Here is a 26869-nt window from a genome sequence, read left to right as displayed (position 1 = left end):
AGCAGTTCAGGACTCGTATAGAAACCAATGTCCTCAGGCAGCGGACTTGGTGCGACCTGGTGCTGGGCGGGTCTCAGGACATCCGAACGTCAATGCTGAGCCAAGGGGAATTAGAGACCTGGACATATATATCCCCAGAGACAGAGACACCGGAAGGACAGCAAAGCACAAGGAACTGGGGACAGGACAGAGTAGGAGCGCCCTTTGGCTGCAGAGGGCATGACACCTCTCTGGTCACCAGCTCTGGTGCACAGTCATCCAGCTGAGGGCCTTCAGCTTGTTGTCTAGTCCTCTGGATTGAGTCTTTACCCAGGTCTCCCATGGGATCGTCAGCCCCTCCCCGGTGACCTGTAGGATCATCTGTCTCTCCCTGGTGACTAGTTCCTCCTTCCTCTTCCTTGTATAGTGCCTTTTGTTGGTGCAGAGCTCTGGCTGTCTCATGGCCTCATACCTCCTAGTAGGTCTTCGGTCAGTTTTCTGCTTTAGGACTAGTGTTTGACACCGGATCAGATGCTTCACTGGGAGGGAGAACCACAGCCTAACAAAGTACTGAGAATTGTGACTGATGGGGTCCAGCCCCTAGTGACAGAGGTTGCAGAAGAAGATGCAGTGGAGTTTCAGGGGGAAATTCGGCACATCTCTCCCCCTTCCTCACTGTCTGGCACATCTGGCTCCTTGTGATGTACTCGTACCTGTTCCACCATCCCTTGCAGCGCTTGTCTGAGTCTGGCTGACAGAGGGTACACCACGACCAGGTCAGCTAAAGCCAGAAGGGTGTTTGCCTTCAGCACCCTCACTTTCCCCGTGAGAGTCAGCGTGCGAGTCTTCCACAGGCCCAGTTACACGTTGACCTTGACGGTCCTCTCTGTCCAGTTTATGTTCTTGTTGTCCTGGCTCTGGAATGAAACCACCAGTATCATTAGGGGCTCCATGCAAAGCTTGAGACCTTCTGGCGGCATGTTCCTGTCCCTCCAGGGTCCAAAGAGTGGGCTGCTCCCTAACCTGCAGCCCACTCTGCAACCCCCTGTCTGAAATCAGGAACAGCGTCATGTGTACTGGGAGATCTTGAGGACTTCCCCTGTGCCTCTGCCTACAGCTCTGTAATGAGAACATAGAGAAGAGGTGAATGAGGACACCCTTGTCCTACTCCAGATTCCTGGGGGATGAAATCCCAAAGATGTCTGTTCATGTTGACCCTACTACCCACTTCAGAGTACAGTATCTCTGTCCAGCAGCTGAAACTTTCCAGCTGACTTATCACCCTCCCACCCCACATGTCTGGTCACTGTTGGTGATGTGGGGCAGGGCGGTCCTCAGTCTAATGGCCAGTAGCTTGGACACGATCTTGATGTCCACGCAGAGCATCTTTTGAACCCCTCGTGAAGTGCTGAGAGATGACACCTTCCCTCATCCTGTGTCCAAGCTTTTTGCTGATGGAAGAGCTCTTTTTCCACCTCCACCAGGTCTGCCACTGGGGTGTCCCAGAAGCAGGTGTAGAATTCCTTGGGAAGTCCGTCTTGCCACAGCCCTTTGCCATTCTCCATCTGTCAGAATGTGTCAGAGTCTGAGACCCTGGATTTGTGAATAACTGGAATATTCAGGAGCAGAGTGTAACGAACAGTTCTTTCCGGACCCTATGCGGACGACACAATCCGACGGAGTGGGGAAACACAGGGGAAACGTCATGCAGGAATACGGGGCAGAAGACAGGGGGGCGTGTCCAAGGTGCGCTGGTGCACGGGGGAGGTGTGGCCGAGGCGAACAATCCGAGAGAGTAGTCCTTTGGGAATATCCAAAACACAAGGGTAAATCCAAAACCAGAAGATCCATCAGAAGAAGGGATTAAAAACCACGAAGGCCGGGTCGGAACCAGCGGACGGGGAACAGGAACAGAGGTTAAAACCTTAACGGGACCAGGCGCTTCCTGATCCCGGACTCGCACGATATGGAAATCAGATGCAGAGCCCGGAAGAGCGTCAGCGCCTGGCTTTTAAGGTGGGCAGGGAATGGGAAACAGGTGCAGAGAATGAAGTCTTACGTGATAGGGCTGGAGCACCCTTAAGGAGGGGGAACTAATATCGTGACAAGAGCCAGTCTCACAATAATGATGGTATGATGACAGTGCTCTTCCCCTGCAGCTTCACAGACACACAGCCTCTTGTGAGCGGCAGCAGTGTGACTCTGGTACAGGGGCTCCTCTGGGGCCTGTAGGCCTCTCTCTTGTCTGAGAAATGGCTGCTTCTCTTCACACATCAACCAGGCTGATGGGTCAGCAGGAAGAAACAGTCAGGACTTGATCTGTCTGAACAAACAGAGCGATAGGAAAACCCAACATCATTTGTTCTTGATATCCTGCCAAAATAAGAATGTCTTAGGTTATTGTTGGTCAGTCACTAAATCTTTAAGCACAAAAACCTCAAATGCTTTTAGACTACAGTCTGCAGACATCAAATACACTTGAATTGGGAATTACACAGTAAAATGCAGGAGAGGTATAAGTTGAAGGGGGAAGAAACAGTATTTCTGTGTATTTTGCGCAGATGAATGTGAAGAGATAGGGGAATGACAGACAAAAAGAAAAAGAATTCAGGACGACACACAACCCGTTACACAGTTTGTTCATTGCTGGCTTGCTGTTTACTGGGACCAACAGTAACAGGAAGCCAACAGCAGGTATAAGTCATCGTAAATGTATTCTGTTCAGTGTTGAAAGAGTGAGCAAACACTCTGTACAGGAAATGTTTCTCCAGTTTCACATCAAGAAGAACAGATGTTTGGAAAGCTGTGTCAATTCTATTTGTCACAGAAATGGTAAAAATGACACACGTTTAAGATCAAGATCTCTTTATTTGCCATATACAATCTCTTGCATTAGGAATTCATCTTTTCACATATAGGACCCCAGCTTGCTCTCCATGAGACACAGACACACAGACAGAGAGAAGCTTGGGGTCACAGTACAGCCTGTTTTCCTCAGAGCAGCTCAGACATGTCAGAGTCAGGTGCTCATGGTTAGTTTAAGAGGGGTATTTACTGGGGCTGTTGGGCTCCTCTTACTGGCCAGGGGTAATAACTTTGGGGTCTTTCTCTTCAGCCCAGCTGGTGTTCTCACATGGTCCTGGTCATTAAGAGACCCAGTGGTGTGTTTCACTAAGAATGACACTGGAGTGTCAATATTATTTCACTAGTCCCACCAGAGTGAGTGTGAGAGAGGTTTAAAAAGAAAGAGGAGCAAAAACCTGTTTAAGAACATAATGGAAGAGATTCTATTAAAAAATAAACAAGGAAACGGAATACTGGAAGTAACAAATGAGGTTTAATTCTACTGCATGAAGACTTCAAAGGAGAAATGTTGCATATTTTTCTGTCTTACATTACTTTGCAGCATAGAATTAGCTTCTTCTTTTTCTTTTGCAACCTGCAACAGCTTATACAGCTCTCCCACTCTACACAAATAAGTAGAAGATTATGTTTTAAATATTTGACATATTTCCCACACCATAAACCTATTCACTTTCCTTAAAGGACATTTTTCTCATCATAAATAATAGCTTGCATCTTGTTTTACATTCAGGTTTTTCTGAAATATTCTGTGTTTGGGATAGCAGATATTTTAATGTATTAAAATTAGGTACAATTACCATTTTTTGAAAGATACTATATATCATTCATTTATATTCTACACATGTGTACGATGGATGAGGTTGTCTGAGATGTCTTGATGAATGCATGAGCCATACACAAAAACACAGGAGCGCACTGTCTGTGTGTCAGTCTTCCTGGATCAGGCCTGGTGTGGAGATGTGCTCACCATCGAGTGTAACTGGTCATCTCTCACTGTCCAGCTGATGTCCAGAGATCAGGCAGTGTGACCAGTGAGCAGGACATCACTGTATCTCAGTCAGTGATACTGGTCACTGTGGGGACGGGTCACTCAGGCTGTGTGAGAATTGCCAACACTTTCACTCATCTGACTGAACAAAGAACAGTTTTCAGTATCAATGATTGGTCTTTAAATTTGAAATATTCCTCACTGTTGTTAACAGCAGACTGTGTTTATTTCTTATGTCTCTCAATGGCTCAAGCACCAGACTCCAGGGTGTCCTGTGATGTGTCTGTGTGTCTTATTGCCTTGTGCTGCTCAGTCTTATTGAGTGAGACTCCAGTCTTACAGCCACTGCTGCTCACACTCACTGACACTCTGATCCACACTGCAGTGGAGACTGGGGATCCTGAAATGAACTGAACTGACTGCAGACTGTAGGATAAACTCTGCTATAATAACAGGTAAGAAGCAATAAAGGTCTTTAATACAATAAAGATCTACTCTCTCTTTCTGTAGATGCTGTGAAGCGAGCTCCTATCCCTAAATCACGTATGTACACTGTGTGAAACTCTGCTATCTGACAGCAGTGACTGTACTGACATCTTATTACCAGAGTGTGACTGTGATTCACAGTGTCTGTGTCTCTGTGTTCCAGTGTGTGACTGTGATTAACAGTGTCTGTATCTCTGTGGTCCAGTGTGAGACTGTGATTAACAGTGTCTGTGTCTCTGTGTTCCAGTGTGTGACTGTGATTCACAGTGTCTGTATCTCTGTGTTCCAGTGTGTGACTGTGATTAACACTGTCTATATCTCTGTGTCCCAGTGTGTGACTGTGATTCACAGTGTCTGTATCTCTGTGTTCCAGTGTGTGACTGTGATTAACAGTGTCTGTGTCTCTGTGGTCCAGTGTGTGACTGTGATTAACAGTGTCTGTATCTCTGTGTTCCAGTGGGTGACTGTGATTAACAGTGTCTGTATCTCTGTGTTCCAGTGTGTCTGTGATTAACAGTGTCTGTATCTCTGTGTTTCAGAATGGCAGTGGATCTGCAGTGCTGCAGGTAGGTCTGTCTCCTCTTGATGACACAGGGGCTGTTTTAAGCCCTCGTGTCAGAGGTTATTGAATACACTCTCAGACGATCTCTTTAGTGTTAATTGGTTGTTCCTGTTAGGTAAATAGAAGATGTATTTCAGTGTCATGTCTGTAATGTAGTACATGAAATCCTATTGGGATCCTTAAGAGATCTTCATCTAGTGGCCAGCAGAAAGTTCTTCCAGAGGGGCTGAAGGTGTTCCAAAACTCGTTCTACCCAAAGGCCATGTCCTGTGAGCTCTGCTCACTCCTTTGTCAGTGTCACTCCTTCGTGAGGGTCTTCAGGCTGAATTTTGCAGAGCCTGTGACCCTGGATTTTGAGAATAAATGTGAAATATCAGTGTAAGATAGGGCTGCTTGGGCAATAGGATCCTATGCAGGACTCAAGACAAGAGAATGACACTAAGCAGATATGCTAGGCAAAAACGAAAACCAGGAGGCAGGTGAGTAGGTCGGCACACAGAGAGACAAGCAGGAAGCAACAATCCAAAAAACACTAGGCAAAATCGAATCCAGGAAGAAGGCGAGAAGATCAGAACACGGAAGCACAAACGAGGAAGCAGCAGTCCAAATCACAAGACGAAACCGAAAACGAGAGGCAGACTAGGAGATCGAAAACCGGAGAGAAGCAAAAGGTAACCGCGCACTAGGGAGCTCTAAGAGAATCCACAATAGTGAGCGGGGAAGTGAGGAAAAAGGAGAACTAAAATAGAGACGGGAGAGAAAGGTGATTGGCGTTACTTGCGGCGTGAGCTTGTTTTACAGGGTGTGCGCGTGGGAATGTGAGAATGAAGAGCAGCCCGAGTGGAATCAGCGTAACAATCAGGAGGAATCAGGAGCAGAGACAGTAACAGTCAGCTGTCCAAATCCTAGGGTACATGACCGTGCAGTGTATAAATGGATTTTGAGAATAAATGTGAAATATCAGGAGGAATCAGGAGCAGAGCCAGTAACAATCAGCTGTCCAAATCCTAGGGTACATGACCGTTGTACATGAAAAAAATGACAGCAACATCTTCACCTTTTGTAGTACAGATAATATAAAAAATACAGTCTCTGCTCATTTCTCAGCTGCTGTAATCTTTCTCTTAGTGTCGGTCATTGTCCTCTGTGTCTCTCTCTCTCTTACTCTGGGCTCTCCTGCAGCTTGTTGTCATCTGTCTCTCTCTTTTACTCTAGGCTCTCCTGCAGCTTGTTGTCCTCTGTCTCTCTCTCTCTTACTCTGGGCTCTCCTGCAGCTTGTTGTCCTCTGTCTCTCTCTCTTACTCTGGGCTCTCCTACAGCTTGTTGTCCTCTGTCTCTCTCTCTCTTACTCTGGGCTCTCCTGCAGCTTGTTGTCCTCTGTCTCTCTCTCTTACTCTGGGCTCTCCTGCAGCTTGTTGTCCTCTGTCTCTCTCTTACTCTGGGCTCTCCTGCAGCTTGTTGTCCTTTGTCTCTCTCTCTCTTACTCTGGGCTCTCCTGCAGCTTGTTGTCCTCTGTCTCTCTCTCTTACTCTGGGCTCTCTTGCAGCTTGTTGTCCTCTGTCTCTCTCTCTTACTCTGGGTTCTCCTGCAGCTTGCTGTCCTCTGTTTCTCTCTCTCTTACTCTGGGCTCTCCTGCAGCTTGTTGTCCTCTGTCTCTCTCTCTCTCTCACTCTGGGCTCTTCTGCAGCTTGTTGTCCTCTGTCTCTCTTTCTCTTACTCTGGGCTCTCCTGCAGCTTGTTGTCCTCTGTGTCTCTCTCTCTCTCTTACTCTGGGATGACCGTGCAGTGTATAAATGGGGAGTGAAGGCAGGTCTGGTCAGGATTGCCTGAAGACACAAGAGAAGCATTATCTCTCTTATAGGGCTTTAAAGCTGTTGCTAAATCCTTGGAAGTAGGGTGAGGTTTTTTTTTTGCAATCTAAGGATTATTTTTGTGTTTTTCTCCTTGGTAAGGATTGTTTTTCTTTTTGTACAGTTTGTGGCCTTATTCATCTTGTTTGGTGTTTCTTCCCTCTTTTGCATTGCTTTTCCAGGAAAACTGTAGCTACACCTTGTCTTTTTCCCACTGTGCTGCGCTAGGGAATCAGACCCTTCCCACTGGGCTCCCTGAGGCTGTGATTGATCTGGAGAATAAACCTGAGAGCTGTGAGCTCTATTGAGACAGGCTGCAGTGATGGGGGTTCAGTAAGAGACTCAGTGGAGTGTTTGTCTCAGAATAGATCAGTTATTTCAACATCAGCTCATTAATCACTACTGTCAGTAGAGATTGGGGTTTTTACCTCAGATTTGGGTGTTTCTTTACAGGGCAGGGGGAGTAAATTTAGTTTTTGTGTTTACATATCAGACAGGTCTTTATCTCCTTAGTGTGACACAGTGACTGTGTGTCTAAGAATTTATGTGTGAAAAAAACTACTATAACAGTTGGGGATATGTAATTTGAATTGAGGGACTATTCCTAGGCCAAGAGTAATACAATAAATAATGTATTTCCTGCCAAAATAAGAAGTTCAGTTACTCCTGCCAGCACTGTGAAAGGAAGGAGCAGTAGAGTATTGAGCTGAGAATTGCCCTCCTCTCAGGACAGGGGGTAATTAATTCTGATCTCTCTTTACTGACAGTGTTTCAGTGACATGAAGTCAGTCAGTGTCTCTGTGGCCTGTTTTCCTCAGAGCATCTCAGACATGTCAGAGTCAGGCGCTCATGGTTAGTTTAAGAGGGGTATTTACTGGGGCTGTAGGGCTCCTCTTACTGGCCAGGGGTAATAACTTTGGGGTCTTTCTCTTCAGCCCAGCTGGTGTTCTCACATGGTCCTGGTCATTAAGAGACCCAGTGGTGTGTTTCACTAAGGATGACACTGGAGTGTCAATATTATTTCCTAGTCCCACCAGAGTGAGTGTGTATTGGGGTGTTTGCCTGTGATATTGGGGACCTCGTTTCAAACAGGAGTGATCTAGAGGGTGTCTGTGTTTCCAGACTGATAGACTCTCCTGTGGAGTAAGTCAGTGTTTGACACTGTGTCCTGTTCTATACAGAATAAGTGTGAAATATCAGTGGAAGATGTTGTCATGATGGCTTCAGAGTTGCAGTGTCCAGAAGAGGGCGACGTCTCTCATCACTGAAATAAAGGCGCTCTGAGCCCAGAAATGAATTCAGGTATTAATAATAATTGCTTACACTTATATAGCGCTTTACAGGTAATGGGGACTCCCCTCCACCACCAGCAGTGTGTAGCCCCACCTGGATGATGCGACAGCAGCCATAGTGTGCCAGAACACTCCCCACACACCAGCTCTCAGTGGGGAGGAGAGCAGAGTGATGAAGCCAGTTCAGAGAGGGGGGTTATTAGGAGGCCATGATGGGTAAAAGCCAGGGGGAAATTTGGCCAGGTCACCAAGGTTAAACCCCTACTCTTTTCAAGAAACACCCTGGGATTTTTAATGACCACACAGGACCTTGGTTTTAAGTCTCATCCACAGGACAGCGCCTGTTTACAGTATCACGTCCCCATCACTATACTGGGGAATTAGGACCCACATAGACTGCAGGGTGAGCACGCCCTGTTGGCCCCACTCACACCTCTTCCAGAAGCAGCCTTAGTTTTTTCCAGGAGGTCTCCCATCCAGGTACTGACCAGGCTCACACCTACTGAGCTGCAGTGGGCTGCCAGTTGTGAGTTGCAGAGTGATATGGCTGCTGGTGTTTTTATAAATTCATGTAGGTGACTGTGTCAGCCTTTCTGGACTCCAGGAGTCAGAAAACAAGAGCTGATAAGAATACCTTTGATCTTCACTAGATTGACAGGCAGACAGGCAAAGGGGAGTATTTACTCAGTATTAAGTATTAATAGTTTACACTGAAGTATTAAGTATGAGGAGAGTATTAAGTCAGTATTCATTAGTCATGCGAATAAAGCTTCTTGAATCGATTAAAACCCCCGTTCGCTCTGGGCATTAATAAGCCCCGCCCCCGTCTCTCGGTGGTCAGAGCTCACTGATTGACAGCTGGTGTGCCCTATCAGAGAGGCGGACAGTGAGCGCGAGCAGTCTGAAGTCAGTATGAGCGCCTCTGTTTCTCTCGTCTTTCTCTCCGGGTTTCTGGATGTGTTATTTCTGCTTTAAATTGAACACTTTGGATATTTCTTCACATTTTCAAAGTAAGTGGGAAGGCTTTCTTATATTGCAGCAAGGTTTTGCTTTTTCCATTATATTTTTTTTCTGTAAAAACGAGCATTACACATTCTTTGAATTCAGCACTTTTTTATTCTGCGTCGTCAGGAAAATGGTCTCAGAGAAGATGAACGAGCTGCTGAACTGGGATTTGAAATAAACCGGTTTAACAGACAGGCTGTCCAGTTTCTTAAAGTATACAGGTCGTTGTGGTGGGTTTGAAGTGTTTGAAAGCGAGTGGTCGGGCTGTAGTTACTCCTGCAGTCCGGTCGGTCCTGTGTTTATTAATAATGTAGTTTAAAAAATAAAGTTTCATCGCTGTGAAAACACATGTTTAATGTTTGTATTTAGAGGATATTGGGGATTACTCCCATGTGTAAAACTAGTGAAACAGTGAAGAAGATGTTGTTTCTCTGGAAGGGAAGAGCAGTCATTAGTAATTGACTGGTGTTTCTCTCTCGGTGTGTTTGGGGACAAAGACATTTCACAGTCTGATGGAGTTGAGTTGGACTGTGATCGGCAGGAGCCTGTTGTGATGTTTGTGTTTTATTCCCCAGCTGCTGTGACTCTGGACCCTGATACAGCTCACTGTGGGCTCAGCCTGTCTGAGGATGGGAAGAGAGTGAGATGGGGAGAGAGGAAGAGTCTCTCTGACAATCCTCACAGGTTTGATCAGAGGATCTGTGTCGTGAGCAGGGAGGCCTTCACCTCAGGGAGACACTACTGGGAGGTGGAGGTGAATGACTGGTGGAGAATAGGAGTGACCAGAGAGTCTGCAGAGAGGAAAGGGGGGATCATCTTCTCTCCCCAGCAGGGTTACTGGTGTCTGAAATCTGACCCTTATGATTTCTCTTGCCTATTCTCTGCTCTCACTGACCCTGTGACCCCTCTCCCCCTCAGTCTGCAGCCCAGGACTCTGGGGGTGTGTGTGGATATTGAGGAGAGGAAGGTCTCCTTTTACACAGTGGAGTCCAGAGCTCATGTCTACACTTTCACTGACATGGTCTTCACTCAGGGGGGAGAAGATCTATCCTGTCTTCTGGACTCTGGATCAGTATAAAGACCTTGAGCTGCTGCCTGCTTTCAGTGTGGAGATTAAACCCATCACTGACTCATGAACACAGGCTGACTCTCTCCCAGCTCTCTGTCCACTGCTCACACTGGGAGACGGGTTTACTGTGAGGTCAGAAATATAGTAGTAATTGTAGAAATGATGATGTTGTGTCGTGTTTAATTTTTTTATTTACTATAACACATTTAAACGGGGAAAATACCATAACGAGAGAGGGCGAGATAACACGCTACCAGCCTGCTGTACTCATAACTTGTAAATATCTCTGGAAACCCTGCTGTGTTTTTTTTCTAATTTTTGAGAAAATAAATTTTAAAAATGAAATCCCGTGTGAGTCTCTCTTGCGCGCGCCGGTGATCGTGAAGCTGCCAGATCGGGGAGGGACCCGCTGACGTCACCACAGCAGGAGGAACAGGGACTGTGATACAGACAGGAAGTGGCTCAGGGTGGTTGTGGGAGTTGTAGTTTATCACCAGCGCTGTGTCTGTGAGCAGCTCCAGCCAGTCTAATACCCGGCTCCCTTTAATACAGGGATACATGACTATATTCGGTATTTTATGTTCGTTTGGGGTTTATTTTTACTGTGGTGGTTTGTGAGAGACGTTTTATTTGATCTCTGATCGTGATCCAGGGAAAAGTGGATGCTTCTTTCTAGTCTTTTCTTTATTTTATTTCCCAATGAAGTTTGGTAATGGGCCAGTTAAAGCTCTACTTTCCTTCATATGAAGCCCAAAAGTTTGTTGGTAGCGGCAAGTTTTTTTCTTCACGGACAGAAACTTGGGCTCTGTGTCAGTCTTGTGTTCTGTCCTGCCGTTTGGATATTTCATGTGGACGATTCTCTGTCCACAGAGGGACTGTGTCGTGAGAGGTAGTTTTAACACACTCCCTGGTTAGTGTGGTAATTGTGAGACGCTCCCTAGAGCAAGCAGGTTAGAAGATGGCGACAGACCTGCTTTTCTAGTAAGAAGTGAAGTTAAACTCATTCCTGCTGTTGTGTTCAGCTGTGTTTAATATATATAAACTAACCTGAAACACGAGAGACTGCACCGGGAGATTACTGCACTGCTTCGGCAGTTTGTGTATTCAACATCATCATCTGAGGGATTATTTGTGAAACTTTGGCATGTACAGTATATAAATATATTTCATTTCGCTTATTTTTGTTCCTCTGTATTGGAACAAAACGCGCTACAATTCGTTACTTGTTCAACTTTTGTTTTAATCCTAGCCGTGTCCAGACTCTCAGAACCCCCTGAGAAACGTCCAGTTCAGGACTCTCAGTACCGCCCTCTCCGACCGCATCTGAAATATTTCACTTTGTTCGCTTCGTGACGCAGCGCTGTACCGCGGGAAAACACTGTTGACAAAATGAGTATCGAACTTAGAGCTGTTCAGTTATTCTCTTAGAAATACATTTTATTATGCACATAACTTAAACCACTTGACTAAAATGTCTCTATGACTACAATGTGGTAAAAACAATGTTGGTGGTGTTTCATCACCACCATTAACATCTGTGGTGATGAAATGCCTGGAGAAGCTGGTGTTGTCACACATCAACTCCTCCATCACAGAGTCCCTGGACCCCTTGCAGTTCGCCTACCAGAACAACAGATCAGTGGATGATGCCGTCTCCCTGGCTCTGCATACAGCCTCTGAACACCTGGACACTAAGAACTCGTATGTGAGAGTGCTGTTTGTGGACTACAGTTCAGCATTCAATTCCATCATACCCAGTCAGCTGGTGACAAAGCTCAGGGGATTAGGTCTGTGCAACTCTGCCTGCAACTGGCTGCTGGACTTTCTTATTGAGAGACCACAGGTGGTGCGGATAGGCAATAAAACATCAACACCACTCACCCTGAGCACTGGAACCCCACAAGGCTGCTGTCTGAGTGCAAGGTTGTACTCCCTGTTCACTCACGACTGCACAGCAAGACACAGCAACAACCACATCATTAAGTTTGCTGATGACACCACTATAATAGGACTGATCAGTGATGATGACGAGTCCACTTACAGGGATGAAGTCGTACAGCTGCTTGGGTGGTGTCATAGCAATAACCTGGACTTGAACGTAAAGAAAACGAAAGAGCTAATAGTGGACTTTCGGAGACACAGGCCACACACTCACAGCCCACTCAGTATTGATGGAACGGAAGTGGAAACAGTCACCAGCTTTAGGTTTTTGGGAATTCACATCTCTAAAGATCTAACCTGGACTGGGAACACTGACTCTATCATGAAGAAGGCTCAGCAGCGCCTCTATTTCTTGAGGTGCCTCAAGCGCTGGGGGATGCCAATACATGTGTTGGTGAACTTCTACCGCTGCACCATCGAGAGCGTCCTCACCAACAAGATCACTGTGTGGTATGGCAACACCTCTTCGCGAGAAAGAAAGGCACTGCAGAGAATGGTCAATATGGCCCAGAAGATCATCGGCTGCGGTCTCACCGAGATTAAACAGCTCTATGAGGACCGCTTCCGTGATAGAATTCTGGCCATCACAGAGGACAGTCACCACCCCGGGCATGAGCTCTTCACCCCACTGCCCTCAGGCAAGAGATATAAGAGCATACGGACACTGACCACTAGATTCTTCAAAAGCTTCTATCCACAAGCAGTGAGACTGGCGAACACATTGAGCCATCCCTCTCGGACCACACCTACACCATCACCATCTACCTCTTTATGATTTCTTATCTATTGCACATCTCCAGTCACTGTTTACACGTCTGGATTGTTTACATTCAAACTGTCTACATGTTTACTTGCACATTGTCTATTGTTTGTTTCTATATTGTCTTGATGCACTGTTTGCACTTTGTTTTGTTTTTTACACCTGTTTTACAATCGAGAGACTTCCTGTCAGTAAGAATTCCATAGGACCAGTACCGGTTACATATGGCAGTAAAGTTCAAGTTCAGGTTCAAGGTTCTGCTGCAGCACCCCTGACCATCACATCACCACCTTCCTGCCCCCACATTCTCTGATTCTGCCCCTCAGCAAAAAGTGGTTTCGCAAGTTCAAGTCTTGTACTGACGTGCGGACGCTTGACGTTAGTCGGGGGTCGGTCTTTTCACCACTTCTGAGACCGTGTGTTCAGTCACTTACAGCCACAAACCACCACTGCCAGGTCGCGGAGTCCTGACTTTAGAGCTGTCTCCTCTGTAGAAGTTATGTCCAAACGGGTGGGTTTGGGTGGAAGGGGATGTACCTCTGCAAAAACAGCTTTTTTTTTTCTGGGGCCAGCAGGGGGCGCTCTCTCCCAGCTCCCAGCCCACGGAGCCCAGCAGGGGGCGCTCTCTCCCAGCTCCCAGCCCACTGGAGCCCAGCAGGGGGAGCCTGGCCAGTACCTGGAGGGGAGACTCCTTGGAGAGGGGTGAGTGGGGCCAGCAGGGGGCGCTCTCTCCCAGCTCCCAGTCCACTGGAGCCCAGCAGGGGGAGCCTGGCCAGTACCTGGAGGTGAGACTCCTGGAAGAGGTGTGAGTGGGGCCAGCAGGGGGCCCTCTCTCCCTGCGCTCTGTGTGGGTCCTGATGCCCCAGTATAGTGACGGGGACACTATAGTGTAAAACAGGCGCTGTCCTTCGGATGAGACGTAAAAACGAGGTCCTGACTCTCTGTGGTCATTAAAAATCCCAGGGTGTTTCTCGAAAACAGTAGGGGTGGGGCTGCACACTGGTGGGTGTTGAGGGGATCCCCATGACCTGTAAAGAGCTTTGAGTGGAGTGTCCAGAAAAGCGCTATATAACTGTCAGCAATTATTATTATTATTATTATTATTATTATTATTATTTTATCTTTGTTCTTCCAAATATAATATGCATGTGGTGCAAAGCTGTGCCAACATCATAAGATCTGATTGGGATTTGTTCTCTGAGCACATTGACGTTGTGGAGTTTGTCTTCTACACCACTTTGGAGGGCTTTGTAAAAGAGTCCTTCACGCCAAATCGAGTCAAATGCTTTTTCGAAATCGACAAAGCAGACAATAATGTTTCCTTTGTGTTTCTGGTGGACGTGTTTGTCTATCAGTGTGTGTAGGGTGTAAATGTGATCAGACGTGCGGTGATCTGGCAAGAAGCCAATCTGACTCTTGCTCAGGACACTGTGTTCAGTAAGGAAGGCCAGTATTCTTGTGTTCAGGATACTGCAGAATACCTTCCCCAGGTTACTGTTCACACAGATGCCCTGTAGTTGTTGGGATGGAGTCTGTCTCCACTCTTACAGAGGGGCGTGATCAGTCCTTGGTTCCAGGCCTCGGGGAAACAGCCGGCTGTCATGATGAGATTGAGGAGGTTGAGCAGGGCTGGTTTCGTTGTTTTTTTTTAAATGATTCAGTGTTTAAAGAATTTACAGATACAACTACAACTAGAGGAGCAGAGACCAGTACAAGAGGAAAAAGACACAATCAGAAAAAAAACAATTAACCGCCAGAGGTGATGAAGGAAATTATATAAGAAGATTATTTTTGACATAGAACAAACGTTCACTTACTTTTGCACTTTTCAGATTCCTAGAGAATGAAAATAAATGTTTCAAACTTATTGAAAGAGGAGCCGGGGGTCCATCCGAGACAGACGGGTTCCGATCCGGAACGGGATCCGGGGCAGGGACAGGGACTCGAACCAGGCGCTGCGAGCCCCGGGTCAGGGGTCTGGGTGAAGTCGGGGTGAAGCCCGTGCCGTCGGGGCTCTCCTGGAGCTGCTGGCAGGCGGGTCTTCCCAGTGCTGAGCCCGGAACAGCGGGAGGGGCAGGACTGGGGGCAGGGGCCCGTCACCAGGGGACATCGGAGAGGACCGGAGCGCCCCCTAGAGGAGGGGTGGGGATGGTGACACGTCCCAGACTCCTCGGCTTCCTCTCGGCTCGTTTCGTCATGCATGTCCCTCGCTGCTGTTTGAGTGTGTGCGCCGCGTCCTGTTTCACCACACCCCCTGACAACCCTAATCACACCCCTAGCAACCACACCCCCTAATAATCACACCCCTGCAGCTCTGTGCAGATCCAGGAAGTGAAACTCAGAGATCAGTTTTGTTTCACTAGAAACAGCCTCACTGCAGCTCCTTCTCCACTGCTCCTCTCTGTGCAGCTTTTACTTGTCAGAAAAATGGCAGAAGGCACTTTTCCATTTTCTCAGGACCAGTTCAGCTGCTCAGTGTGTCTGGATTTGCTGAAGGATCCAGTGGCTCTGCTCTGTGGACACAGTTACTGTATGGGCTGTATTAAGAACTGCTGGGATCAGGAAGATCAGACTGGGATCTACAGCTGCCCCCAGTGCAGACAGACCTTCACCCCAAGACCTGATCTTCACAGAAACACCATCCTGGCTGAAGTGGTGGAGAAACTGAAGGAGACAGGGCTCAGTGGTCCTCCTCCTGCTCACAGTCCTGCTGGCCCTGGAGATGTGCTGTGTGATGTCTGCACTGGGAGACAGAGGGGAGCTGTGAAATCCTGTCTGGTGTGTCTGGCCTCTTACTGTCAGACTCACCTCCAGCCTCACTATGAATCTCCTGCTTTCAAGAGACACAAGCTGGTTGAGGCCACAGGACAACTGCCTCGTCCTGTTTCACTGTGGCGGAGCTGAGCTGCACGTCTGCGGTTCGTCTGTGCTCTCGGCGCGCTGCTGCCCAGACAGGGGGCTGCCATCAGGTGTGCCACCGCAGTGAGACACGCCTCTCTCTCCTGTTAATCGTTACCACCCGCCACCCACACCAGAAACACGCGCAGGATCATAACCAGAGAAATAAAGGTTCTCTCTCACTCCATCTGTATGAACCCCTCTCTCTCTCTCAGTGCAGTGTTAATGTACTGGAGTGTCCAGTCAGTGTGTCTGTATTAACCCCTCTCTCTCAGTGCAGTGTTAATGTACTGTAGTGTCCAGTCAGTGTGTCTGTATTAACCCCTCTCTCTCTCAGTGCAGTGTTAATGTACTGGAGTGTCCAGTCAGTGTGTGTGTATTAACCCCTCTCTCTCAGTGCAGTGTTAATGTACTGGAGTGTCCAGTCAGTGTGTCTGTATTAACCCCCCTCTCTCTCAGTGCAGTGTTACTGTACTGGAGAGTCCAGTCAGTGTGTGTGTATTAACCCCTCTCTCTCTCAGGGCAGTGTTCATGTACTGGTGTCCAGTCAGTGTGTGTGTATGAACCCCTCTCTCTCTCAGTGCAGTGTTAATGTACTGGAGTGTCCAGTCAGTGTGTGTGTATTAACCCCTCTCTCTCTCAGTGCAGTGTTAATGTACTGGAGTGTCCAGTCAGTGTCTGTATGAACCCCTCTCTCTCTCTGTGTGTTTCTCGCGAGACTGAGTGAGTGAGTGGGCGGAGCTTCGGTGGGTTTGATCGTGTGGCGGTGTTTTCTTCACTGGGTTTGTGTTTTTCTGTCTTTTTTGGGGAAAAGCGGGGTTTATTTTCTCATCATGGCCGGTTCTGGAGGCTCTGATCCTCCAGACCTCTCCTTTGAGAAACTAACTCGTCGCCATGGTGTGAAAATCTCCCCTGCGGAGTTCTGTCCGCTTGAGAGGTGCGTTCTTGCGGTCGGGGAGGTCGTGGGCTGCAGGAACATCAGGTCCGCTTCCCGCATTAGTGGAGGGATAGTCATTTTCCTGCAATCTACCGATTTGGCAAACACCCTGGTGGAGAAGGGAGTCGTCCTGGACGGCACATTCACCCCGGTACTGCCTCTCGCGGCCCCGGCTCGAAAGATCACCCTCTCCAACGTGCCTCCGTTCATGAGGAACGAGCTGCTGGAGAGGGAGCTATCCCGGTACGGACAGGTGGTCTCTCCGATCAGGAGGGTCCCTCTGGGCTGCAGGGCACCGCAGCTGAAGCACGTCGTCTCTTTCCAGAGACAGGTCTACGTCATCCTAAAAAACCCCACGGAAAAGCTCAATGTGGCCCTTAAATTTCGTATTGACAGCTGTGACTATGTTGTATTCGTGACTTCGGAATCGATGAAGTGCTTCAGGTGCGGGAGCGAGGGGCATGTGGTGAAGAACTGCCCGGAGGTGGAGGAAGAGACAGGCAGGGAGCCTCAGCCCCAGGGTGCACAGGAGGCTAGCCGACAGCGTCAGGCAGCGGGGAGCGGAGCAGCGCAGGGAGGCAGCGGGGAGTCAGAGCCCACGGCCGGGGTGCAGGAGAGGAGATCGCTGGAGGGAGCAGGTGAGCCCGAGCCGGTGGCGTCCCAAGCAGGAGAGCAGATAGTAAAGAGTGGACCACGGCAGCCCTCAGAAGAGCAGGGAGCCCCCCCACACCGGAGAGCAAGAGATGAGCGCTGGTGGAGAGATGAGCGCTGCTCAGGAGAGTCAGGGAGAGAGAGAGCAGGTAGTGACACCGACAGGGGAAAACGCGTCTCAAGCGCCAGCGAAAATTGTAGACACGGTGTGGGGAGGAAATGAGTTATCATCTGAAAAAATAGATGATGGTTTTAAGACGCCGCGGAGAAAGCGCACGAAAAAATCTGTGCAGAGTGCGGTGCAGAAGAAGCGCAGCACAGAGAGCTCGGTGGAGGGCGGCTCTGTCGCCGGCCCGGGGGCCGCGAGTGACTCCGACACCGGGAGAGTGAGGACGCGCTGGAGTGTCCTCGCCGCCACCGCCGCCGCCGCCCGGAGCTCCTCGGAGTCCGGGAGCGACGACGAGGGCGGCTTCACCGACTCCTCTCTTGCCTCGGGCTCCTCGGCCTGGCGGAGCTGCAGAGGAGGCTACAGTTTCCAGAGCATTAGGGAGAAGACTAAAGGTAAGAGGGGAACTGTGGTCGAGGACTTTTTTCCCGACACCGAGCTCTTTGTCCTCTCCGCGACGCGCCATCTGAAGAGGGGCTCGGGTGCGAATGACTTCAGTGATCAGGAGAGATGGCGCCTGAAGAGCCTTTTAGGTAAGATCAGGGCAGGACCGCGGAACGCACCTCAGCACGAATGAGTCCTGTCCCTCACGTCACATCACTATCCGTCTGCGTGCTACATGTCTGTTCGTGTTTTATGTTTTTTCTTTTTTTCTTTTCCGCAAACATGGGCGACATTAGGATAGGGAGTTTAAACACCAATGGGTGCAGGAGGGCTTTGAAGCGAGCTGCGGTGTTGGAGATTATCAAAGAAAAGAACCTGCAGGTGACTTTCCTGCAGGAGACCCACACCGACAGCTCCAACATCGTCGCCTGGCAGCGGGAGTGGCAGGGGGACATCGTGTACAGTCACGGGTCCCCTGTGAGCGCGGGGGTCGCGGTGCTGTTCTCTGTGGGGTTCAAGCCCCTCTCTATCGCCATCCAGGAGGTGGTGAAGGGGCGCCTGCTACTCGTGCGAGTAGTTATCGGAAAGAAAACCTTTGTTTTTATTAACGTTTACGCACCCACCGACGGCGGGGAGAGGGTCACCCTCTTCAGGGAGCTTGAGACTGCACTGGCGACCTGCCAGCCTGAAGAGCTGGTCTTCCTCGGGGGGGGATTTCAACTGCACAGAGAGCAGCACACTGGACAGGAATCACGCAGAGCCACATGGCCCGTCGGCCAGGGAGTTGCGCAGGATCCTCGTCAAGTCTGACCTCACTGACATCTGGAGGAGATGTCATGGGGACACGAGGCAGTACACCTGGGCCCAGGTCAGGGGGAATACCCTCTCTCTGGCCAGGCTAGACCGACTTTACTGCCGTAAACATCATTACAGCATCGTCAAGCAGTGCTCCATCTGTCCGGTGGGCCTGTCGGACCACTGTCTCACTGTCTGCACAGTCGCTGTGCCATCAGTGAGGTCCCGCAGTGCCTACTGGCACTTTAATACCCAGCTGCTTGACGATGCTCACTTCTGCGACTGCCTCGTGTTCTTTTGGCAGCAGTGGAGGAGTCAGAAAGCCCACTTTGTCTCCCTGAGGCAGTGGTGGGATATTGGCAAGGTGCAGATTCGCCAGTTCTGCCAGCAGTACACTGGAAGTGTCACGAGAGGTATCCGTGAGTCCATGAAGGCTCTGGAGAGAGACATTCTGGAGCTCCACCAGGCTCTGCAATGTCGTGCAGACAGGAGGATAATTGATGACCTCCACACCCAAAAAGCATCACTCATTGGCCTTATGGACACAAAAGTACAAGGAGCTCTAATAAATTCTAGGGTTCAGAGTGCATCACAGGTAGACGCCCCGACTCGCTACTTCTTCGGCCTAGAGAAGAAACCGGGCCAGAGCCGGCAGATCCACTGCCTGCGCTCGGAGACAGGGCAGGAGCTGCACGAGGCCGGGCAGATCCAGGAGAGGACCGTGCAGTTCTACAAAGCGCTTTTCTCCAGCGAGGCTAGTGAGGACTCGGTCCGCACACGCAGGTTCCTTGAAGACCTTCCACAGGTCCCCGAAGAGGAGAGGGCAGGGCTGGAGAGGCCTCCTCCCTGGAGGAGCTCTCAACTGCACTCAGTGGCTTGAGCAATGGCAAGACCCCTGGCCTCGATGGCCTGCCAGCCGAATTCTGTCGTGCCTTCTGGGCTGTGCTGGGACCTGACCTGCTGGATGTATATTTGGAAAGTCTGGAGCAAGGGGACCTGCCACTGAGCTGCAGGAGACCTGTTGTCACCCTGCTGCCTAAGAAAGGGGACCTGTGTGACATTAAGAACTGGAGACCTGTTGCCCTGCTGTGTGTGGATTATAAAATCCTGTCCAAGGCTCTGGCCAACAGGCTGAAGGTGGTGCTGGGGTCTGTGGTGCACTCCGACCAATCGTACTGCGTGCCCGAAAGGTAAATCTTTGATAACATATTTCTGATTCGAGATGTTTTTGCCACCTCCAGACTATTGGGTTTAGATACTGGTCTAATTTCGTTAGACCAGGAAAAGGCCTTTGGTAGGGTTGAACATCAGTATTTGTGGAGGACCATGAGGTCCTTCGGGTTCAGCCCTGTCTTTGTTGCCATGATTCAGGTGCTGTACAGTGACATCTTCAGTGTGCTAAAGGTCAACGGAGGGCTGAGTGCTCCGTTTCAAGTGCGGAGGGGAGTCAGGCAGGGCTGTGCACTCTCAAGAATGCTCTACTCCCTTGCCATTGAGCCTCTGCTACATCAGGGGCCTGTCCATCCCGGGCTGCCCCGATTCCACTGTCAAGATCTCGGCGTACGCTGATGACATCATGGTCGTGGTCGGAGGAGAACAGGATGTCAGGGCGCTACAGACAACTTTGAGTGATTTCCAGCGGCTATCATCAGCCAAAGTAAACTGGGCCATGAGTAGCGCCCTACTCCTGGGGTAGTAGAGCAAGATGGGTCCCCCAGTCTTGCCAGAGAGGCTCAGCTGGACCAGAGGGGGACTCAAATACCTGGGGGTGCACCTGGGGGATGAGGCCAGCGTGAAAAAGAACTGGGAGGGGCTCCTTGAAAAAGTGAAAAGTCGCCTGGACCGCTGGCGCTGGCTGCTCCCCCAGATCTCCTACAGAGGCCGGGTTCTGATTGTCAACACCCTGGTGGCTTCGATGTTGTGGCATCGCCTGGTGTGCCTGGAGCCACCAGCCCTACTGGTCGAGGAGCTGCAGGCCACGCTCCTCGACTTCTTCTGGGACGGACTGCACTGGCTGCGGAGGGGCGTCCTCTATCTGCCCAGAGAGGACGGAGGGCAAGGACTCATCGACATCCGGAGCCGGATGGACGCCTTTCGCTTGCAGGCAGTGCAGAAGCTGCTGTTCGGCCCGGCCTCGCTGTCCTGGAGGGAGCTGACCTTCACCCTGCTGCGTCGAGCAGGACACCTCGGGCTCGACTGTGTGCTCTTTCTGATGGACACCAGCAGGGTTGACCTGTCTCCACTGCCGCCTTTCCAGCACAGTCTCCTGGAGGCCTGGCGGCATCTGGGCGTGCAGAGGGAAGAGGAGCGGCCCAGTCTATACTGGACACTCAGAGAACCGTTAATACACAATCCACGAATGGACATAGAACCGGGCTGCTCCTTGGACTTTACCAGCAGACTGGTCCACGCCAACGTCACACAGCTTCACCACCTGCTGGACGTGGATCAGGGCTGCTGGCGCAGCGTGGAGTGGGCGTGTGACACGCTGGGACTACACTCGCGGCGGTGTGTAGACAGGTTTCTTAGTCAGCTTCGCTCTGCTCTGCCTCTCAAGGAGATGCTGCTGGTCCAGGGTCTGTTTGAGGACCATCGCCTTCCAACCACACAGCCTCCTTTCCCTGGTCTGCTAGTGTCTCCTGCACTCAGTCCTGGACCGACGGGATCTCTCCTTGAGCTCTTCCACACTGTATTATTATTATTGAGAGACAGACTCACTGTCTGTTCCTCAGGCTGGGACAGGAGATCACACACTGTATTATTATTTTTATTATTGAGAGACGGACTCATTGTCTGTTCCTCATGCTGGGACAGGAGATCACACACTGTATTATTATTATTGAGAGACAGGCTCACTGTTCCTCAGGCTGGGACAGGAGATCACACACCGTATTATTATTATTGAGAGACGGGCTCACTGTCTGTTCCTCAGGCTGGGAAAGGAGATCACACACTGTAATATTATTGAGAGACAGGCTCACTGTCTGTTCTTCAGGCTGGGACAGGAGATCACACACTGTATTATTATTATTGAGAGACGGGCTCACTGTCTGTTCCTCAGGCTGGGACAGGAGGTCACACACTGTATTATTATTATTGAGAGACAGGCTCACTGTTCCTCAGGCTGGGACAGGAGATCACACACTGTATTATTATTATTGAGAGACAGGCTCACCGAGGGGAGAGGAATTTCTTAAGCGGGACCTCCCAAGGTGCTCTCAAACGCGAGAAGACCGAACGTATCGTGCCGGCCAGCGACGTGGGGGCTGGGGCGGTAGAGAGGTTCAGCGGAACTATCAACACAAAAACGTGGAGGCGCCGCCCTACAAAAACACCTCCCGCTCCACTGGGGTCCTAACTGGTCTCGTTTGCTCTTCTAACCCCAGTTCTCCCACATGGCTAGTGAGCGATCTCCGGCCTCCGTCCCACCAGACGACTCCCTTAAGGGCTGGAGAACAGTCTAGGGTGATCTCTGAACTGGCCTCATCACTCTGCTCTCCTCCCCACTGAGAGCTGGTGTGTGGGGAGCGTTCTGGCGCACTATGGCTGCGGTCACATCATCCAGGTGGGGCTGCACACTGGTGGGGGTGGAGGGGATCCCCATTACCTGTGAAGTGGAATGTCCAGAAAAGTGCTATGTAAGTGTGAGGAATTATGATTATTAAACCGTCCCAAGTTTTCACTCCGATGTGGGTGACCAGGTGCGGGTGTCCAGAATCAAGGGAGTGTTGGAGAAGGGGTATGAGCAGACCCTCACGGATGAAACCGTCACTGTCCAAGAGCGGACCCCCGGCTTCGAGACCCTCTTACAAACTGCAGGGCCACGCCGCTGACGACACGCAGGGCCCCTTTGACGCAGAAGAGCTACAGCAGGGAAACCGGCCGGCCGAGCGCTTCTCTTTCCGGACCCTGGGCAGACGGCACAATCTGGGGAGGAGTGAGGAAAACAGGGAGAAATGGGCAGGCAGGGGGCTGGAGGGAAACAGGGGTGTGTCTACGGTGTGCTGGTGTTCGGGGGAGGTGTATCCGAGGCAAACTGTCCAAGGGAGTCCGAGGTGAATCCATGGGTGTAGCAATAGTCCAAGACCGGGTGATCCATCCTGACAGACGAACAGAGTTACAAGCCGGAGCGGGATCTGGCGGAGGGTCGGGGGAATAAAAGGGGGTCACGGGGCCAGACGCTCCCTCATCCCGGACCCAGAAGATCAGGACACCGTGATGAAGCCTGTGCCGCTGAGTCGCTCCTGGACTTCCGGGTGTCCATCTTCCACAGCTGAGCCCAGACTGGCAGGAACGCCTGGCTTGTATAGCAGGGGGGGCAGGAACCGGAGGCAGGTGCAGGAGATCAACACTAAACTAGGAAGGGCTGGAGCCTCCTTAAGAGGAGGGGTTTACGAGCGTGACAGGTGTTTGTATTAAGGATTCCATTTGCTTGTGGTTCTCTTCCTAAAAGAGGGAACTTGCTTGTGTTTTAGGATGCCTTTGTTGTAAAAGACTTGAGGACAAAATCCTGGCTTTTCTCAGGAGTACAGCCCTGAGATTCCAATTGGTTGTGACCAGACGACCTCTGAAAACGTCACACTGAACACCAGTGAATCTCAGCTGCAGGAGATACAGGAGGGACTTACTGTATCCAGACTGATTAACTTCTCAGAGGTGTTGACAAGAAAGTGGGTTTCCATCACAGCACAAGAGTACTGCTTTACACAAACAGTGGTGGGGGTGTGAAACAGGTTCCACAACCCCTTAGAGTAACATGAGATGAGATGGTCAGACTAATGAGTTTCTAGTAATTATCAGACACGTGGGGTGTTGTCAGTCCCTGTGGATGGAAGGAGAGCTGCTGCACACAGAGATCAGGGGCTCGCTGTTGCGCTGGGTGGATGGAGATCACAATCACACCCACATGACACTGCCCTGTCCATCTGCTCCTCCAGCGTCTCTCGGGGGAGAGATGGGCTAGTGACTCTCTGCAGCTCTCCGCAGGTCTGTACGGCTCACAGGGGGGTCAGTGAGCAGGTGAAGCACGAAGCCCTGGACGTACCCTGCTGGCCCACACGCTGCAGGGCAGAGCCAGACAGCAGGCTGGGCTCACTGGCCTGGAGAGAGAGACACAGCAGGCTGGACTGCTCGCAGTAAGAGCTCACACCCGGACAGTGAAATCCTCTGCACCATGTGGAGCTGTGACACCCCTCTGTCACAACACAGCTGGAGGAGATCCTGGAGCCAAATAACTCCCAACGATTAAACAGCTGGATGGGCCAGCTGGCCTCCTCTTGTCTGTCACCATCATGCTCTGATCTTCTCATGCTGTGTGAGTTAGTATTTTATTGTTTTGATTATTGGGAACACAAACAACTGGATTGACTTCACCTGAGCAGCTACTGACATCAACGTTTATTAAAAAAACTTCTTTCTGTCAGTCCAAAATGACACAGAAAGTCACTTCTCTTACAACCCCACACCTTCCCCAAACAACAACAACACCAAAGCCTTTTCATAACTGCAGTTCTAAACCACACCCCCTGACAACCCTAATCACACCCCTAACAACCACACCCCCTAATAATCACACCCCTGCAGCTCTGTGCAGATCCAGGAAGTGAAACTCAGAGATCAGTATCGTCTGCTACGTCTCTACTGCTCCTATCTGTGCACCTTTTACTTGTCAGAAAAATGGCAGAAGGCAGTATTTCAGTTTCTCAGGACCAGTTCAGGTGCTCAGTGTGTCTGGATTTGCTGAAGGATCCAGTGACTCTGCTCTGTGGACACAGTTACTGTAAGGGCTGTATTAAGAACTGCTGGGATCAGGAAGATCAGACTGGGATCTACAGCTGCCCCCAGTGCAGACAGACCTTCACCCCAAGACCTGATCTTCACAGAAACACCATCCTGGCTGAAGTGGTGGAGAAACTGAAGGAGACAGGGCTCAGTGGTCCTCCTCCTGCTCACAGTCCTGCTGGCCCTGGAGATGTGCTGTGTGATGTCTGCACTGGGAGACAGAGGGGAGCTGTGAAATCCTGTCTGGTGTGTCTGGCCTCTTACTGTCAGACTCACCTCCAGCCTCACTATGAATCTCCTGCTTTCAAGAGACACAAGCTGGTTGATGCCACTGGACAACTGCAGGAGAAGATCTGCTCCACTCATGACAAACTGCTGGAGGTCTATTGCCGTACTGACCAGAAGTGTGTTTGTTATCTCTGTCTACTGGATGAACACAGAGGCCATGATACTGTCTCAGCTGCAGCAGGAAGGACTGAGAAACAGGTGAGGACTTTGTGTCTTTTCATAAAGTGTCTAGTACAAAATGTAAAAAGGATATATAGTATATTTGATGCTTTAAGTGATCTCTGGACTGTATTTACTGTTTCTGTAATGCTGGATCTCCACTGTTGAGTTCTGCTCATGTACTCAGCTGTGATCCACACTGGTTGTGTCTCTGAAGTGTCTCCTGTTCTTCTGTCTGTTGTTTATTGTCTCCTCCTCCTCTCCTTCATTGTTTCCCTCTTTACTGTCCTCATGAAGCACCAGTGAACCTGTACAACTGCACACAGCACACTGAACACTTCTAGAACAGACTGCACCCTCATTAATGCACAGCACACTCAACACCTCTAGAGGAGACTGCACACTCATTAATGCACAACACACTCAACATTTCTAGAACAGACTGCACCCTCATTAATGCACAACACACTCAACACCTCTAGATCAGACTGCACCCTCATTAATGCACAGCACACTCAACACCTCTAGAACAGACTGCACCCTTATTAATGCACAGCACACTCAACACCTCTAGAACAGACTGCACCCTCATTAATGCACAACACACTCAACACCTCTAGAAAAGACTGCACCCTCATTAATGCACAACACACTCAACACTTCTAGAACAGACTGCATCCTCATTAATGCACAGCATACTCAACACCTCCAGAACAGATTGCACCCTCATTAATGCACTGCATACTCAACACCTCTAGAACAGACTGCACCCTCATAAATGCACAGCATACTCAACACCTCTAGAGGAGACTGCACCCTCATTAATGCACAGCATACTCAACACCTCTAGAACAGACTGCACCCTCATTAATGCACAACACACTCAACACCTCTAGAACAGACTGCACCCTAATTAATGCACAACACACTCAACACTTCTAGAACAGACTGCACCCTCATTAATGCACAGCATACTCAACACCTCTAGAACAGACTGCACCCTCATTAATGCACAACACACTCAACACCTCTAGAAAAGACTGCACCCTCATTAATGCACAACACACTCAACACTTCTAGAACAGACTGCATCCTAATTAATGCACAGCATACTCAACACCTCCAGAACAGACTGCACCCTCATAAATGCACAGCATACTCAACACCTCTAGAGGAGACTGCACCCTCATTAATGCATAGCATACTCAACACCTCTAGAACAGACTGCACCCTCATTAATACACAACACACTCAACACCTCTAGAACAGACTGCACCCTCATTAATGCATAACACACTCAACACCTCTAGAACAGACTGCACCCTCATTAATGCACAACACACTCAACACTTCTAGAACAGACTGCACCCTCATTAATGCACAGCACACTCAACATCTCTAGAACAGATTGCACCCTCATTAATGCACAGCATACTCAACACCTCCAGAACAGACTGCACCCTCATTAATGCACAGCATACTCAACACCTCTAGAACAGACTGCACCCTCATTAATGCACAACACACTCAACACCTCTAGAACAGATTTCACCCTCATTAATGCACAGCATATTCAACACCTCTAGAACAGACTACACCCTCATTAAAGAAGTCCTGCTTTAATTTCAGCACAATAGTATTATTATTTATAATAATAAACTTTATTATTATATGATAGATTTAAAATGGCTTCTCAAAGCACTTTATAGAACACAAAAGGTAGAAGGTAGAAGGGGGTTTTGGAAAACAGTATAAAAGCAACGAAGCAGAAGCAGACCCAGTTAAATTAAAACCCTTCTGAAACAGAAGATTTTGAGTCTGGATTTGAAAGAGCTCAGGGAAGGTGACTCTATGATATCCATAGGGATAGAATTCCAGAGTTGTGGGCTGCAGCAGGAGAAGCCCTGTCACCCAGAGTGCTGTCTTGGGGGACAGACAGGAGACCAGGATTAGAAGAGTGAAGGTTGTGAGGTGGGGAGGAGGATGATAGTAACTCTGACAGGTACTGAGGTG

At 49.6% G+C, this 26869-nt stretch overlaps 3 protein-coding genes and 1 long non-coding RNA gene across 6 annotated transcripts in view; 3 read left to right on the top strand and 1 right to left on the bottom strand.

The window, feature by feature from the left end:
* The window catches only part of LOC138238041 (E3 ubiquitin-protein ligase TRIM39-like), a 373132-nt gene that overhangs the window by 227661 nt on the left and 118602 nt on the right, over window positions 1-26869 (bottom strand). The window lies entirely within an intron of this gene.
* Window positions 1-26869, top strand: part of LOC138238045 (E3 ubiquitin-protein ligase TRIM39-like) — a 111337-nt gene that overhangs the window by 69576 nt on the left and 14892 nt on the right. Inside the window, exon 7 of one of the 2 annotated variants that reach the window (XR_011189252.1) lies at window positions 10229-10441. The exons of the other annotated variant lie outside the window; for it this stretch is intronic. The gene's annotated coding sequence lies outside the window, so the exon portion shown is untranslated. Of the gene's footprint in view, window positions 1-10228; window positions 10442-26869 lie in introns of those variants that run through there. 2 annotated transcript variants of the gene reach the window in all.
* Window positions 1894-10441, top strand: LOC138238077 (uncharacterized). Of its 2 annotated transcripts, XR_011189263.1 has the most exons (5): window positions 1894-1995; window positions 4343-4375; window positions 4858-5790; window positions 7912-8032; window positions 9603-10441. It is a non-coding gene; the product is annotated as an uncharacterized lncRNA (long non-coding RNA). The 2 variants fall into 2 exon arrangements; XR_011189262.1 differs by lacking the exon at window positions 1894-1995 and having other exon boundaries at window positions 3279-4375.
* The window catches only part of LOC138238043 (E3 ubiquitin-protein ligase TRIM39-like), a 54030-nt gene continuing 49849 nt past the window's right edge, over window positions 22689-26869 (top strand). Inside the window, exon 1 of the mRNA XM_069187849.1 lies at window positions 22689-24895. Coding sequence (XP_069043950.1) covers window positions 24305-24895 — 591 coding nt within the window. The 5' untranslated portion in view covers window positions 22689-24304. The remainder of the gene's footprint in view (window positions 24896-26869) is intronic.

The sequence above is a fragment of the Lepisosteus oculatus genome, chromosome 4 (assembly GCF_040954835.1).
Source record: "Lepisosteus oculatus isolate fLepOcu1 chromosome 4, fLepOcu1.hap2, whole genome shotgun sequence".
NCBI lineage: Eukaryota > Metazoa > Chordata > Actinopteri > Semionotiformes > Lepisosteidae > Lepisosteus > Lepisosteus oculatus.
The sequence above is the reverse complement of the archived record's forward strand: the minus strand, read 5'-3'. Positions and strand labels throughout refer to the sequence as shown.